Source organism: Microchirus variegatus, assembly GCF_963457635.1.
Source record: "Microchirus variegatus genome assembly, chromosome: 10".
Lineage (NCBI taxonomy): Eukaryota > Metazoa > Chordata > Actinopteri > Pleuronectiformes > Soleidae > Microchirus > Microchirus variegatus.
Window position 1 is genome coordinate 11,346,948 of NC_139811.1, and position 18,202 is coordinate 11,365,149.

Here is an 18,202-nt window from a genome sequence, read left to right on the forward strand (position 1 = left end):
ATGCCCCTACAGTATCTCACCCACTTTGGGATCTATCGCTGCATCCATTTCATTTTCTGTCTTGTCCTCCCTTACTCTCTCTCTCTCTGTCGATTCATTTATGTGAACAAAAACCAAAACCATAAGTCTCTCTCCCTCTCTCCCTATCGCTGTGGGTGTTAATTACACCGGATCACAGAGATGAGAGGACACTTGGATAGTGCAGTCATAAGCCGAGCTTAGCATGACTTCTTCCTTTATCAAAACTGACTCAAAAGAAACCAGCCAAAAAAAAAAAAAAAGATTCTACACACTGTACAACACCTGCAGGCGATGATGTGGTGAACAAACCAGCACAATGACATTTGGTTTCCTACTTTTTTTCTTCCGTCAAAGTATTTGATGAGTTTCATTCGGTAAGTAATTTGTAAATCCCCTAAAGGGAAAGTCCTTGTACTGTCGACACGCTATATTTTTTTTTTTTTTTAAACCTCCTCCCTTTTCTTCACCTCACAGAGTATCTGTCCTCATTAATCCTGACTTATACAGACAATGGCTTATGCTTTGTTGCACTCAGACAAACTGCTAGTGCACAGGTTCCCCCGCCAGGAGGGTGCAGCAGAGAGTGCCACACTATAGGGCCAAAATGGAGATTGCATTGCTTGTGTGAGTCAGTGGAGGGATGAGGCTGAGAGGAAATGGAGACACAGCGGAGGAGATAACAAGAGGGATTGCGATAGTGTGGGAAAAGTCCGATAGATGTCACATAATTGAGAAGAATGAGAGCAACGGAGAGAGCAATACAGATCCGGAGGCGAAAGAAGAAAAACAGATAACGCCGCTTGCTCACAGAGAATGTGTTAATATTCCAAAGACTACAAAGGCCGTGTCGAAAAACACACATCAAAAAACTTGATGTTTGTCTTGAGTTTGTCTTTCAAACACTTTACACTTCAGACTGACTGAGGGTGAGAGAGGAGAAATGAGGACATGCACAGTGAATGGAAGGTGGGGGGGGGGGGGGGGGGGGGGGGGGCAGGGTGGAGGTGTAGTTGAATGCCATCCAGTCATCAGGGAGTCGGTCCTGCTTGTTCACAGAGATCGGCTCTGTGAATGGAGAAAGAAAGTCAGGGTGAAACGATCTGATGCTCATTTATTTTAGGACAATGTCACTCAGAATATATAGACTGAGGAGGAGCCACGAGGTTAAAACATAACCAAATCTGCTTGTTCTGGAGAAAAACATGTTCTTATTCTTCTTCTTAAGAATATCTTATCTTACACACACACACACACACACACACACACACACACACACACACACACCTACTCTGTGATGTGTTTAGAAATAAGGGGGAGTTGTGCTGACTTCTGCTGCATATGAGAGTTATATAACAGTACGATCATGGCAAGATGTCCAGATTACTAAAGATAAGCCCAGAAGTAACTTAGCAACCGCCCACAGAGCAGGATAGGGGCGCAGGTGAGACTGCCGAACAAATACTCGCCGAAATCTTTAATCACAACGACGAGGCACGCACTCCGACACTTTCTGTTGGTGCCATGTCAACTGTACTACATTTGCAAAGTAGCTTCTTGTTCGTCAAAATGACTGACAACAAAAATACTTTGAGTGATTTCCTGAAACGTTATACTGTGCGTTTCATTAAATCATAATAATACACACCTAAATTGCATTTTTGTTTGACATATTCTGCTTACATGACTCACAGAGGTCAAATATGACTCACACTCATTCCCTGGTCCCTTACCTTACCCTAACCTTAACCATCATAACTAAGTTCCTAACCCCAACCTGAACCCTAACCTAATTCTAACCCTACACTCTTAGAAATAAGGGTTCCAAAAGTGTTCTTCTACAAGGGCTGAGGTTCTACCTGGAACCATTTGCTTCTGAAGAACCCTTTCCAGAAGAAAGGGTTTTTCAAGGCTTCTTGGCAACACTAATGGTTCCAGTAAGAACCATTTTGATCCAGAGAAACCTTTAAAACCCCTTTCCCGAATAAAGGATGTTAAAAGGGTTCAAGTGGAACACTGCAAAAGGGTTCCAGGTGGAACCTTTATAAAATGGTTCTACCTGGAGCCAAAAAGGGTTCTCCTATGAGGACAAGCCAAAGAACCTTATGTGGTTCTACTTAGCACTTTTGTTTCCAAGCCATTTTTATGGGTGTTCGAATGTGAGGACCAGCCAAAATGTCTTCACTTCCTTAGGTATATAAACACACACACACACCATTGCTACCCAATAGATTGACTACAATAACACTTTTTAACGTTCTCTGCAGAAAAGCCATTATCACCATCAGAGGTGTTGACAGTCCGTGATCCTCCTGAGGATAAATGATGTAACACGTGTCATCATGATGAGAACCTAAAGTGTAAAAAATCATCTAAATTTCTCTCTTTCTTTCGTTATTCTTTTTTGCAGTTACGGGGATCATGTGCAGCATTTCAAGGTGCTGCAGGATCACTGTGGTCAGTACTACGTGTGGGACGAGCGCTTCTCCTCGCTCAACGAACTCGTGGAGTTTTACCATAGCAACAGCATCGCCAAGGAGAGGAACGTCTTTCTAAGAGATCCCGAGCACTTTGCCAGGGTAAGCGTGCGTGTTTGCACTTTTGTTTGTTGTTTTTAACGCAGTTTAGCACAAATTACTGTTGGGTTTTTTATGAGTTAATCAACAATTTGGTAAGATCATGTTGAGAAAAAAATAGGGTCAAAGCACAATGAGAAGGAAATTATTAGAAATTTCTCGAGATTGTTCGTGTAGAAATCTCTTTTAGACAGTACATTTAAGCTATTTAAAAGTCAGGACACATTAGAAATTAGCTGCTCACTGCCCATTCCCATGGAATACATTTATGTCCTTAGCAATTTCTTTAAACCTCCCCTCCAAATTATTTAAAACACATCTGTTCTGTCGTCTCTTTTTTGGTCTTCTTCCATTCCTTTTTCCCCCCTTACATTACCAATGAAACTGCATTTCGAAATGTAATGAATGTAATTTATTTTCAATCCCCCGTATTATCAAATCAGTATGTCTAGACCAGGGTTCTGCAACCTGTGGCTCTAGGTTCTATGTTTATCTTCATTTAATTTCTTTCTGTCATTATTCCCTTCAAAGTGAACACTGCGAAAAAATTAAAGTGGTTTAATGTTTTGTCCACTAAAATATGTGTCACATCCTACACTCTTAGAAATAAGGGTTCCGTCAAGGGTCCTTCTACAAGGGCTGAGGTTCTATCTGGAACCATTTACTTCTGAAAAACCCTTTCCCGAAGGAAGAGCTTTTCAAGGGCTCTTGGTAACACTAATGGTTCCAGTAAGAACCATTTTGATCCAGAGAACCCTTTAAAACCACTTTCCCGAATAAAGGGTTTGAAAAGGCTTCTTGGTGGAACCATCAACTTAGCACTTTTATTTCTAAGAGTGTACTGTGTCTATGTCTAATGAAATCCCAGCACTTGAATGAAGTCATTTGTATATGAAGACGTACACATTAAGACTCCTCCTAAGACTTTCTTTTTCTACTTTTTAGATTTAATAAATGCAACAAACTATGTTTTTTATATTATATAGATATACATGATGCTATCTTCATTTTGTGGATCAAATAGGTTTTATGGCTCCAGATTACATGTATTTGGGTGCAGAGACACACCTGTTCTAGACAAATGTAAATAGATCTCAGGTGCTTCTGTTTCTTCTCACAGAGACTTCAAAGCACTTTGTTTTTTGTTTAAGTCAGCTGACAGCTATGGGAACAGTCTATATGCTGGATGCATTTGTAACTGTGGCAGCAGGGCTGGATATAGAGGCGCAGCTTGTAATGAAAGATCACACGAGAGCCGCCAGTTAGGAACAGAACCAAATCAGTCATCCTAGGCATACGGCCAAAGGGAGTGAGCACCTCACTGCTCAAGAAAACTGACTTTAAAGGCAATCATTCACCTCAGATATGAGTGAGTCCGTTCATATCTGGAGTCTGGACGGAGCAGCACTTCACGATTCGTCCAATTTCCCACCCCCAAGTCCTCATTTCACTCACATCTGTACCGATCTGTATATTAAATCCATCATCATTTAGGGCGTATCTTGAAAATTGCAATGTCCTCTCTCAGGTTTAACGAGAGAAAGTACAAGTGGCAGGTAGTTTCCTTGACGGTGTCACCGAGGGAGAAGCAGCTGTTGTCGTTACTGTGAACTCATTATGTGCTGACAAGATCACATTGCAGCGTAACTGTTCTTGGGAGTGGCGGGCGAGTCGCCCGCGGGCTATACCCGGAGTCGCGATGGTGGGAGCCGATCCAGAGCTATTCTGACATGAAAGCATGGTTCTATCACTGCAACACCAACTGCATGCAAATGCTCATCACGTCACATCAAAATAAACTCCCAGCCCTTGGGGGGAAACCGGAGGGTGCAGTGTATAATACTGTTTGACTTACAACAGGAAAGGTGCGTCTGCATTTATGAGTGGGATTTCAACTATGAGCTGAACAAACTGAGCAAACCTCAACAGAAATGAGTACTCATTCACATTTATTACAAATATATAAGTAAACATGTGGAAGACATCTAATACGTGACTACAGATAACAAACGGAGAACTCCACCCTCCCTTTACCAAGGATATCAGGGAACTACGATGGCCTTCACAAACCAAAATCTAGAAAAGCACTCGGAGAGCGCAGACCTCCGCTAAGGCAGCTAAGTGCATACAAAATACACCCTGTTGTAACCAGTGATAGTGTGTATGGATTGCGCCCAAAATGTAATCACTTGTCCCATTGCGGACAAAACGCAAACTATTTTAATCATTTTAGAGCGATTATACACTTCTTTATTGCCGTTAAACCCACCTAAATGTTACACACTGGACCTTTAAACTGTGGCCAATCCTGTTTTTTGATACTCTTACCATAGCAGTACTGTCTGTGTTTCTTTGTATTTGTCTTTTTTTCTTTTTCACCACTTAGTCATAGCAGTATCTGATTCAGTTTGGTTTCTGCAAAAGATTGCAGAGGTGGTGCAGGTGGATCATCATATCTTTGAATATTTCACATTCGCCCACTGCCAATCATGTGCAACTTTCAAAAGTAGGCATCAGGATCCTGATTCTGGCTCTTTTTCACAAAAGCAACAAGGGACAAGTTTGTGGGGAAAAAAAAAACCTGATAAGAATCAGCACGATGAGGTCACGCCTTTCTACTTCTGCAGGCAACTCACATTACTCCATTAGCTTAATGTCGGACCAGGACAATCAGGATTCTAGTGTCATTAGAAAATTTCAAGGAGGCCCAGAGTCCGACCACAGACCGGATTTTGACCTTGTTTTGTTTGTCGATGAAACTACTACATGTCATTATGGAGTGCTGCACTTAACTTTATCATCACCTCAGTGATTTACTGTCTGTCAACAGGGTGTATTACTCTAGTAGAGATGCGGCTCGTCATTTGTGGTGAAGACTAGTCGGATCGGATTTGTCAAAACCTCACAAGTCTCAGCTCCGTGACCTAGTTGTTATGTGAATGTAAATAACACATTTTACCTGGGATAAAAGATCTTAGTCTTCTGCTAACATTTTGTTGCCACTTATTGAGTGTGACTAAAAACCCTTTTTAAGAGCCTTCTTTAAAAAAGGTGTCAGCTCAAAGCAACTCTGAAGCAGATGACAGCAGCTTCCGTGTTCTCCGTCCATTTTGCTGCCATCTGTTTTCCCTAACAATCCCGCGAATGGAGTCTTTTTCGTGACCATGACTCTGTCTGATGTCCCCAATTAATCTGACGGATAAACCTATCAACTATCAGCTCACGCCACAGGATTCAGTTAAAGGAGGAAAATGTGAGGTACGAAGATCGCCAACCGCATTTGCTTGAGGTATAGTCGGAGGGGAAGCGAGGTTAGAGTCAGGAAATGACACGTATGCATACATCCTCTTGTGAGACATAATCCAAAGGGCTAGTTTTTGAACCCTGAGAACACAAAGCATTTTGGCAGTTTTTTTTCCATTACTACGTTGAAACATACAGTATACACAGGGTATAAGAATGTGCAATAAAGAGTGTCTTATATCCTGAAAAATCATTTTCACCAGCTATAAAAGTTCTAAAAAATGTTTGAAATCGGATTGAACTTGTGACATTTTGGAAATACGTCACAGTTTTTGTGACTTCTGCCCAATTATTGCTACTTTTTTATATATATATATATATATATATATATATATATATATATATATATATATATATATATATAAAATGAACTTTGAAACACAGAAAAAGCCTGAATATGTGACCTATAAACACACACCCCCAGGATGTCCATATAAGGAGTTGAGTGTTATTCCCACGCTGCACAGATCCGTGTCGCGTGGGAGCACTCAGGGTTAAGATTACAAACAGGCATTACATTTCAGGCAAGAATGCACAGTTTATTTTGTTTACTTCCCCCATTTTCTTTGTTATATGTACAATAATGTGTCATTATATGAACAAAAGTCAACAAAAGGACTAGTTGTAGTTAGTAGAAAGGACATATGGAATAAATAAATGAGAGTTTATATAGATAAATGGGCGTTTTTTAAAACTAAAATAAAATCGATGATATCAATATATTCATATCTGTATATATATATATATGTATATACATATTTAATTGTATTTAAACAGATTCATGACCACAAGCCTCATCGGTATAGACATGGGTGAAATGTGCAAGCTTGTCTGAAGATGATCCACATGGATTGATTTTTGTGATGTGAGCTTTATTTCAGTACTTCAATAGCACTGGACTTTTACACCTCTCTCTCTCTCTTTTTCTTTTCATCACCTACTTTCTAAAGCATGTTTTTTGTGTCCTCAGTCTCAGCCCGTGCCATACTAAAAATAGAACTCCTCTCACTCAGAGAGCAGTTTCTCACAAACTTAGCTCGTGCTCAGATAACATCCGTTTTCACACCTTAACGGTTTCCACGCATTGTTGTAAATAAATATACGTCTATATGTAGGGAACGCTGCACGCTATATCCAGTCCTCTGAACACATGCAGCATGCAGGAGCAGGTGCAAGTGAAGAGTTTGACTTGAGGCAGTTTGATGAAAGATTCATCAGTTCAGACAAAACTGGTTAATTCAAAAAAACATCATTCTGTCACCGTCAGAATAATGACACGTCTGACAAATGACTGACAAATGACAAAGTAGTGTCTGTTTCTCCAGACAGCGCCTGTGTCGAATATGAATAGCTAGGCACGCGCTGCAGAACTTAATTGGGCTTGTAATTGGAGGATTGAAGGCTCAAAATTCCACGATGGCTGGGCTGGCCATGAGCAAGGCACTCACTTCCTCATTGCTCTCCAGGTGCAAAAATAACAAATTCTGATGACATTAATTTTGCTGCTTTCATAAAACACACTGATGATGTTACAGTGAAATGAATGCTTGTTATTAATGTTATTGCCTTTTTTTAATTCTGCTTAAAGGCGCCATATGTAAGAATGTGGCCAAAAACGGTTACTACATTCAAATTCAAAATACTGAGGTCTTTTATGTTTCGTTTTCTCCTCCGTTGTAGCTCAGACGTAACTGGCAGCTGAAACTCTACTGACTGCAATGATTGGTAGACGGCAGTAGGTGGCGCCACATGCCAAAACATGATTTCAAAACATGAACATGATTTGCAGTCTGCAAAATATTTTTTTTAATGCAAATATTTTGTCTGTACTGTTGTTGTTGGTGAGTTCAGTTTGTTATATGAACATTATTCCTGAGTCTCTGTGACATATTAGGAGAATTTTATGGCCAGTTGCTTTAGATTTATTACATAACGCACCTTTAAATTTGTGTATATTTCCTCTTCCTCTCATTAGCAGTGATTCTTTAATTATTTGTTTGGATAATTTTCATGAAGTGTGCCAGTGATCGTTTCATATTTTGGAGCACACTGATTGTAAATTGATGAATCTGGAGTATATTTTCTTTAAAAAAAAGGCTTGATTAATAGTTTAGGTTCATGTCGTTCTTCTTCTTCGACCATTAAAACCTCAAATATATGTTTATTTTACGATGAAATGACAGATAAACCCTCCAAAAAATGACTCAAACTATACTTGACTGATTAAATAAGTTATAATTTTAGTTTTATTCTTTACTGCGCATTAGCAACACTAAACTTTTTCAGCTGCACATAAATACAAATTAAGTTACATCTTCTTATTGGCTATTTAATACAATAGTTATGTGCATTTCATATTATATAGAATGTATCAAATATCTAATATCTTGACTAGTAAACTCATCAGTATTAATGATGTCAGTGAACAAAACTGTAACCCACGTTTCACCCACATCCCCAAGAAATCAAGGGTTGTATAATTATATTTACATTCCTATACATACATATATTGTTATGTCAGTGTCTAATTAATTACCAAATCAGATTTAATTTAATGTACATAAAACAAAGTCACACACTGATTATCTCCAGTGCAGAAGTAATCGTATTTCATCATTAAAGTGATTGTTTACCTTTCAAAATGACTGTATTATTCTGCCTCAAGTCTGAATGAAGCGCTCTCAGGACATTTTGTTGCTGTTGCTATTTTTTATTTTATCGTTGCATCGCGTGCTATGTGAATATATGACTAACCTATACATTATGTTCTCTGTATCCTTTATTGGTCTGCAAACACTGGAACGCGGAATTAAGCAATAAACAAATCCAGATTACATGCATGCATGCATGAATACACGTCTTTCATAGCTCGGTACATCGTCTTTGTGTTTGCTTCAGTGCACAGCTGCTGTATTATATGAGGTAGAAGATGTGCTCTTATTCAATAAGAGTATAAAGCAATTTAAAGTACCTAAAAGGGATACAAGTATCTTACCAGAAAATTACTTTGGTAAAAGTTGAAGTCACTTTTTATAATATTACTTAAGTAAAAGTTTATGACATTTCCTGTACTTTAGTATCAAAAGTCATTTTCTGATATTAAATGCACTTACGTTTTACAAGTAGGGTTGCGCTGTGGTTGCTCAGCTTCAACTGGAGGGCTGTGGGTTCAATTCCTGGTTCTCATAGTCTATGTGTGTCCTTGAGCAAGACACTTAACCCCATGGTGCAGCATGTGAATGGATATGAAAGATCATCAAGTGCATCATGACAAGAAAAGCTCTATCTAACAAAGATACTTATTGAAATGTAGTGGAGTAAACGTAAAAGTTATGTAAATAACAAAGTACAGATACGTGAAAGTATTTGTACTAGAGTACAACACTGAATCAGATTTGCTTATTGCTTGTCATTTAAAGCAACTGTATTTTACTCTAACACTAGTACACTGGTAGCGACGCCGTGTTGCATTGCATTGTCACGAAGACGATCTGAAAACATGCCCCACAGCAGCGAAGTGTCGTGCTGAAGTGTTTACCTACATTTACGTTTTTATAGCCTGACAAAAATCTGCCTTTCCACATCAGCGCGCACCACAGCTGAGTCACACCTTCACGACAGCTGTGCGCGTGCTTACTCTTTGTAAATGTTGCTAATAAGAGTCTTAATGACTCATATTTTATCCTTTTTTTATTATTTAAAATCAAAACAGTGAAACACAAATTTAGCAACAGGTGAGCATAACATGAAGGGTGTTTGTAAAGGCAACTCACAATCTGTCTATTATTGATAAGGTTATATTTGTGATGTTATATAAAGTATGTTTGCTCCTGTGGTTTTAAATCTCATGCTCGACACTTAGACGATGATTTATACACTTCTCAGTCTTCAATCATGTATGATTTTGTTCTTGAATACATTTTGTCATGGTAAATTCAATTTCTTGTCACCCCCCTGTAGACAAAGGGGTGTGAAAGCACGGCCTGGAGGGGCAGACCCCTTCCCGGACAAAGAGATCTGAAAAGGGATGTTCCCCGGGTATAAATGTTTAGGACTCACTATGCTCTGGGTCTTTCTCCAGCTACGAACACTCGTGTGTAGATTGACCTTTTCTTTGCAAAGAAAATAAAACGTTGTCCGCCGGCAGAAGTCTCTATTTCATTCTTTACCAGCAGCAGCAGAGAATTTCCATAACTATTTCCACAGCTTTCCTTTTTACATTTTGTTGTTGTTGGGACTTTTACTTTAATATTTGGTCTATATGTGTATGTGTTGGGCTTTGTCAACACAACCCTGGTGTTCCACTACAAACATGTCACGGAACATTTCTCCGTGCATCCTCGCTACCACCAAAGTCATTCATACGATATCGTCACAGATGAACTAACTGCACTAAACCTTTTTCTGTCCTTGTACATTATATAGTGCGTAACCTTGTGTTGAATCATTTAGCAGCTCTCATCCCTGCCTTAACTATCTGTGCTCTCTGACAAACACACACACACATATATATATATATATATATATATATACACACAATGATTAAAAATTAAACTCTGATAAAGCTGCTGTTTCTTCAGCTAAAACATAACATTGTAGCTTTCAGGCAGTCACAGTTTTCGAGGCAGACTCACGCTTACGCCGATCCAAGTAATGATTTGTTTTTCTCACATTCTCTTTGACTTTCTGTCTCTAAGATGCAAACTTAAGGCTTAATCCATGTATGTAACCCATGTAGCAATAGCTTCTGAGGTGTGGCAGTGTATTTCGTATTGTGTCTCTCTCCAAACTAATTCAGCCTCAGCTCGTCATTACGCGGCTTTATAGATCATTTCTTATCTCGCAGTGGCAGGATTTGGACATAGTACTCAGTCTGAATCCTTTTTTTCCCCCCTTCATTTCTCCCACCAGACGGCGGTGATGACGTCACTGCGTCTCTGTGCTTTTTCCTCCAAAACAAAAAGCTGCGACTGCTTTGCCCTCTTTTCAGAGAGGAAGAGACAAATGTATTATAAATCTGCTGGAGCTGACCAGCGGGACCGCATTTCTCCTTCCAAACTGTTATTCACAAGTTGCCACAGAGAGATGAATAGCTCCTTTCTGTGCAGCCACACACACACAAACGCACATTTAAATACAGTGTACACAAAAGTCACAGGACTTCACATACAAACACGCACTGAGCAAACAGAGGCCTGCGCTCACATGTTCTCTCTCACACCCAAGCGCTCAGGGTGTGCATGCATGCATGCACTCGCAGTCCTATGAGTCTAGACTAGATCAGTGGCACAATAAAAGATAAGGCCGTGAGGATTTTATAAGATTTGATGAATTGAGAGATTGTGTCTGGGCCTCTTGATCGTAATCCTGCCGTCTGGTTGGTAAAGTGAGTGTTTGTGCGTGTGCCCACTTCACCGAGCCTTGTTCTGAAAAACGCCGCTGTTGCAACACAGATGCGTACAGACGCACACAGTCCCACTCATGACTACCATGGGTTCAATCTTACACATGTGCCACTGCTCGTATCCGTCTGACACACTTGTCGTTCCCATGCCCGGCGTCCATGTTGTGTATGAAGATGGAAAATCACTTGTGCCCATCAGTGTGTGTGTGTGTGTGTGTGCATGTTTTGGCCTACAAATGAGGTGTGGTCATTGGCACATTGTTGAGGCAGCAGAAAGCCACTGTGCCAGTAACAAAAACACAGTTTAATGTCAGCGACGCAGTATTTTCCACGCTTATGCATTAGATGCACTTGCATGGGAAAATTCATTGTCAGCATTCCTCCTCCTCCTTCCCTTCTATCCATCCATCCATCCGTCCGTCAATTTTCTACCGTTTTGTCCTCCACATGAGTGTCACGGGGGTGCAACGGGCGATAGGTGGGCTACAACCTGGACAGTTCGCCACACATAGAGACAAACAACCATTCACTCTCAACTACAGTCAAGTGTCCAATTTACCTAATCCCCATATTGCATGTTTTTGGACTGTGGAAGGAAACTGGACAACCTGGAGAAAACCCATGCACACACACGTAGGGGCAACATGAATTCAAACACTAAATACGACCCATTTGCGCATAGATTCCACGTCTTTGTAACAAGCAGAAGTGGAGTTGGACACCCCGTAATCCCCATATGCTTTGGATATTTTTGAATAGGGCCCCTTTATGTCTGTCTTTTTGTCTGTTTGTCCTTCAGTTTTCAGAACAACCACTGAACCGATCGACTTTAAACTTGTCCGAGATGAAAGGTGCGCTTGTGCTCGGCACAGCTGCCAAGTTGAGCGGTTATCGAAGCATCAGGCAGAAGAACAGACAGATATAGACGGACAGATTTCCTGATTTATTTGCAGGATGAGTCAACAGCCAGTTGAGAGAATGACAGCTATGAGGGAGGGCAGAGAAAAAACACTCCTTTTTATGATGAGAACAGAGAAGAGAGTTCACTTGCATGGGTCACAGTTTGAGAGTTTTTAGCTGGTGAATTGTTCTGTTTTCCTCTCTCTCATTTCTGATGCAGTTAAGTCGGACAATGCACAGAATCTTTGTTTGTTACTTTATGCACCTGCCTCATGAAATAGATGCAAAGAAGCATTCTTTCATTCTGTGTCTTTTATTCCACAAAAAGCTGCTCTGCTCTGAAAAAGCTCAGGAAGCAAATAATGAATAAACTTATATAACTTGTTTTTTTTAGTGCACTAAAATATAAAAGACCCTTTACCTTATTGAGTAGTTTTACCTTATTTTAACAAAGTAAACCTGCATTGCAAACAGCTGTGAGTTTAAAGGTGCATTGTGTCAATATGACCCAGTTGTCAGCGCATCTGTTTACCTGTGTCAATATGGCCCTTATTCAAATTTCACTTGTCAACAGCTTTTACACAGGTTTTACACGTCTTCTGGTTTTAAGCAAATGTTTGCGTCCGTGTTTTGTTGTCAGGACAATGACGACATTCTGATTCTGGGACATTTAGTTTTCAATGATTGATAAATACGAGCGAGGCAAACGACGTGCTACTATATTTTCCTCCTGTTAGAAGTCAAGATAAAATGAGAGTTTCCAAAGAGGTGATCTCTCTCTCCTCTGCATGTAATCTCATATCAGATCCATATACAGTATAACCTGGCTGTCACCTGGTCATATATACAGTTCAAATCTCTTCATTTGGTCAGCTTGAAAAGATCCGCTCGCCCACCAGACTCGGCAGCATTAAGTAAAACAAAGCTAACACCAAAACTGGATCTCAATATCATTTGCGATAGAGGGTACATGCACACCAGGAAAGTCCTTTTGTAAGCACTTTTGTAAGTGGACCAAACCCCCTGGACAATGTCACGCAGTTAAAACAGCTCCTTGTTGCCCAAAAACAAGCACCAACCAGGAAGAAAACAAGCACGAGGACGAAGAAAACCTGGCTCATCGATTCGCCAGGGCCGAAATATCCCCTTCAGTCAAACAAACAATGGCTCAAAACCAAATGTATGCAGTCTTGGGGGTTTCTGTTTTAACTTCGGTGTTCAATCCTAATTGGTTTTTTCACAAGAAACTGCCCAGGAGCAGGCGAGGCAGCCAGCTATCCTCACTTCCTCTTTTTGGTTCACTGGTATAGTCCGTTTGCATTTCCCACTGTAAGCAAACTGCACCAGAGACCCATGTTTTCAGGCGGACCAGAGTTTGCTCCACACCTGCCCCAAACAAAGTGGACAATCTGAACTATCGTTAAAAAATGCACCAAACAACTCTGGCGCGAAAGCAGTAAAAGCTTAGTAAGAGGCTGGAACTGTTGCAGTCAACAGACGTAGATGAAAATGCCTCTGCATGCGACTGGATAAACCTACAACCAATCAGACCAGTGACCCAGAAGATGTCAATCATAAATCAATCAATCAATCTTTATTTGCATAGCCCACAGTTTACAAAACGTAGTTTGTCTCACAGGACTTCACAGGGTTGGTAACATCCTCTGTCCTTAGACCTTCGACCAGGATAAGGAAAAACTACCAGGGAAAAAACCCTTATAACAGGGAAAAAGGGTAGAAACCTTAGGGAGAACCACAGGTGAGGGATCCACTCCTTGGACGGACAGACGTGCAGTAGATGTTACCCAAAACATACAATACACAATGACAATAAATGATAAATGATGATAAATGATGTATGCAGAGTGTATTGTCAGCAGATGGTACTCGTTGTAGTTTAATAGGAGCAGTAGTTCTAGTAATGGCATCTAAGCAAGTCGCAACAAGTACGCCACGTTGGATGTTTACAAAAGCTGCTCGTCGTCGCTTCTCTGTCATCGTCGTTTCCCATCAGGGAAAAGAACCTGTTTGCGATTGGTTTCCCCTTTTTTCGAAGCAGTCGACTAAACGGATCTGCAGAGCGACTGAGTTGACGTAGGCTACGTTTGTTCGATCATCAGATTGAACAGACTGGCTTAATAAATATGACATGAAAATGATGAGGTAAAATAGACATTTACCTTTAATATAATACTCAAGAAACACTGATGCTATTTGTCATTGCACAGACACACACACACAGAGAGAGCTGAACTTGATTACACATGATGCTTTCTGTGAAGTGGATTGTGAACTCTTTGGAGCACACAGCTTGGGTCCTCATGCGTCAGCCTACTTTATTTCCACTGATGCCTCTGCAGAGACTCTAGAACGCACTCAAATTTAAAATAGCTCTATTTTTTTTTATGATTATTATTTAATTATAAATGACTATGATTAACGTTGTGAGGTAGGTTGTTTGAACAGGCACAGAATGGATGATTGATGACTAATAACTTATGCTTTAGTCAGAAATGGCATTCTGTTGTGGGTGTGACAGGGAGGGAGGGTATGTGTGTGTGTGTGCGTGCGCTTAATAAAAAGCTATTAAATTACAAAGTTATGAGCTTATGATGATTTTTGGCTGTTTTGCAAACATGTATTTGTGTTTGGGATCAAATGATCCATCTGTCAGTCTTACTTAGTGTACAGTGTATCGTATTCATTGTGCTACTTCAAAAGGGGCAAAAATTGACCAAATGTTGCACCTGTGAAAAAACCGTCTCTTCTGTAAAGCAATCTCAGAAATTGGCAGATTAGATTTAAATTCACACTCTTAAAGCTGTAGTACGTAACTTTCAAATGTCTATCAAACGCCTGTGAAATGACTCCACACAATGCAGATACCGTGAGTCACATCAGCTCTACGCAGCTGTCTGTTTGTTTTGACATTCTGTTCGGGGAAAAAAAACATTCCCCAAAAGTCACAGAATGTTGAAATGTTGAATGTCGAAATGTTTCCTGGTTTGTTACTGAAAAAGGTAGCCAAATTACTACCAAAATACAGCGTATCATGAATCATCACATCTCATGCCACCTATGATATCTGCCAAAAAGAAATCAGGGGTCCAAATCACTCTTATATCTTTTTCCTTGTAACTGGGTTTCCCCACAAGCAAAAACAAGTTGTTCATTTGCAGCCAAACCATAATTATTAAGACTTATGACTTATTTATGAGGGCGTGGCAGCTGTGGATACCTTTGCTGTGATGACAACATAGAAGCGCTGGTTTGTTCACAACAATGGAATCTCCTTTAAGAGGCTAAAGTGTAAATGGTGGCGTAAGCATCACTGATGACAGAGACAGGGAGACATTCACTAAAGTACAAATACTTTGCTATTTATATTTCGAGCAACTTTTACTCCACTACATTTCCTCTAACTATCTTTGTTACTCGTTACTACCAAATAAAATCAGAAGAAGAAGAGCTTGGTCCGTATATGTTATATAGAGCTTTTCTAGTCTTGATGAGCTGCTGTACGCTACAGTTTTGCCATTCTCCCAATCACACGCTGCAACATACAACTCGCACTTCCACTGGGCTCAATCCAAACTTTTTTTAATACTTTAACTTCTAAAAGTTAATTACATTTTATGTCATAAAAGATTTGATACTTAAGTACAGTAAATGTCACATACTTTAAGACTTTTACTTAAGTAATATTATAAAAAAAGTGACTTTTCTGGTAACTCGGGTCCTTTTTAGGTACTTTATACAAAACTCATCACGACTACTCATCACCTCTTCTTCCTGTAAAGTCCAAATATAAAGAGGAATTCCCATGAAATCCCATGAAAACGGGAAGCCCGCAAAAAGTTCTATTCTTGGCTCCACAGTGCAGCACAGAGTTCTACACAAAGTTCCAGCCTCAGAGGATTTATCTGTCCAGTGGATACATGTTATATATGACAGCAATGTGCCTGCTAGAGCCTGCAACGATCACTTTTCCAAATGCTAACTGCTGTTAGCTCCCGGTAGCCTCTGTGGCTGATGTCATTTCCTGTCCCTTAAGTACTTTTTAACCGAGCGTTCAGAACAGGGCTGTTTTGGCAGGGTGATTGAACTGCTGTGGTGCTTCATCGTTATGTTATTTTGACCAAAGCATGTCACAGACATGTTCATTAGGACATCAGGGAACTAGGTTAACTTGGAGAATTAGTGTATAATATGAGTCCTTTAAGAAATAATTAATTTCTCTATTTTCTTCTTCTTCTCCTCCACAGCGCCCCCATCACGCGCACGCCCTCTTCGACTTCGCGCCGCACCACCCTTCCCAGCTGCGCTTCCTGCGCGGCGACGTCATCGAACTCATGGACTGCTCCGACTCGGTACGCTGGAGGGGCCGTTGCCGCGGTCACGTGGGCTACTTCCCGCCAGAGTACGTCCAGCCCGTTTACCACTGCCAATGAACTGAAGTTGTCAATTAAAAAAAAAAAAAACTGCGGGGGTGGTTTCAGCCCCGCTGGGTTCTTCACTTCTTCTCTTCGCCACTTGCCCATTCATTTTTGGAGCAGACCACCTGACCAAGCAGCTGCTGAACTGGTCATATATTTGTGACTCCTCCCATTTTCCCTGTGATGTCATACGTCAGTCTCACGTTGCAGCAGATTCAATACAATTTCTCTTAAATCATCATCAAGGACAAATGGAAAAAAAAAAATCCAAGATGTGGGGGCCCACACACTGTGGAGAACACACTGACGAGGAAGAATGAGGCCGCCCACAGGAGCTTGTGGAGCTTCTGTGGTCACAGTTTTCTCCACTTCTCACATGAGTCAGGATTCGCTCCTGTGCGTCGCAGCAGCTGTTCCCACGCGGAGATCCAGCGAGCTGCTGAGAGGAGAGAGACACACAGTCATCATCATCATCATGTTGTGGAGGTGTGAGTGTCTGTGAACACTCAGTGGACACTGACACAGCACATTCCTTTCCCTTCTAAGGTGTTTCTGAGGTGTGTGTGTGTTTTTAAAGTCCTGCTGAACTTGCATACTTTATTAAAGCTTGTGTTTATGATGTAAAAATGTGAGTGTGTGTGCGTGCGTGAAGGGGAGGTCACTGTGTTCCAGTGACCAGTGAGATGTTCACAGGCCAAACGTCACACTCTTTGTTTTCTAACGCTTAAATGCCTAAAATGTAATTATAGCTCATCTGAATTTATGGATCGGTCGTTCATTTCTATCTATTTATTCTTATTCATGTAAAACCTTAGGGTACATATAATACAAGTAACAGTTCTATTGCAACAAGTTTGGGAAAAAAAAAAAAAAAAAAAAACATTTTATGGGATTAACAGTGAGAACTTGGACCAGTCTTCCTTTTACGTGTAATGACAAATCATTGAAATAAAGTTATACATTTACCTCTTTGAACCTCTGACATTACTGTTTAATACTGTTTGTTGATATATAAACAATAGTTTCACAAAGTACCCTGAATTTAAAGGTACACTGTACAATTTTGAGATTTTAGAAATGTCCTTCTGAAATGTTGCAGATTAACAGATGGAGATTCTTAACCGATCTACAGTTTGGCATTCTGTCGACGTCGCATTTTGGTATTTTAGTATCGAGTGGAGCGGAGTAGTGTTATAATATAATGGAAAAGCGACACTTTTCACACCTTTTTAAAACTTTAAGAAAACGACTTCTACATAACTTCCAAAAGTGAGGATTGGATGCTCCCACGGTTTTGCAACTGGAAATTCACAGATGTCACCTCCAAGTGGGCACCTACTGGACGTCAAGAACTGTCAATCACACTGGTGTCCATTCACATGTGCTGGTGCCTACTGTCCTGTAAATAGAAATATAACAAAAAAAACTTCATCGATGACACCAAGTGTCAATTCAGCTTCAATTTCTATTTCATTTTATTTTATTATCTCAATCATTATAGTGTCCTGCACATTTAAATTGGAACCACTGTTACTCTTTGTCATTTTCTTAACTCCAGCTTATAG

The 18,202-nt window shown here is 40.3% G+C and overlaps 1 protein-coding gene across 1 annotated transcript in view; it reads left to right on the plus strand.

Moving 5' to 3' along the window:
* grapa (GRB2 related adaptor protein a) overlaps positions 1–16,652 on the plus strand; it is a gene marked incomplete at its 3' end in the record, with an annotated part of 29,971 nt that extends 13,319 nt beyond the window's left edge. The window contains exons 4-5 of the mRNA XM_083897126.1: positions 2,429–2,597; positions 16,467–16,652. Of these exons, the coding sequence (XP_083753252.1) occupies positions 2,429–2,597; positions 16,467–16,652 (355 nt within the window). The remainder of the gene's footprint in view (positions 1–2,428; positions 2,598–16,466) is intronic.
* Between the last annotated feature and the right edge of the window lie 1,550 nt (positions 16,653–18,202).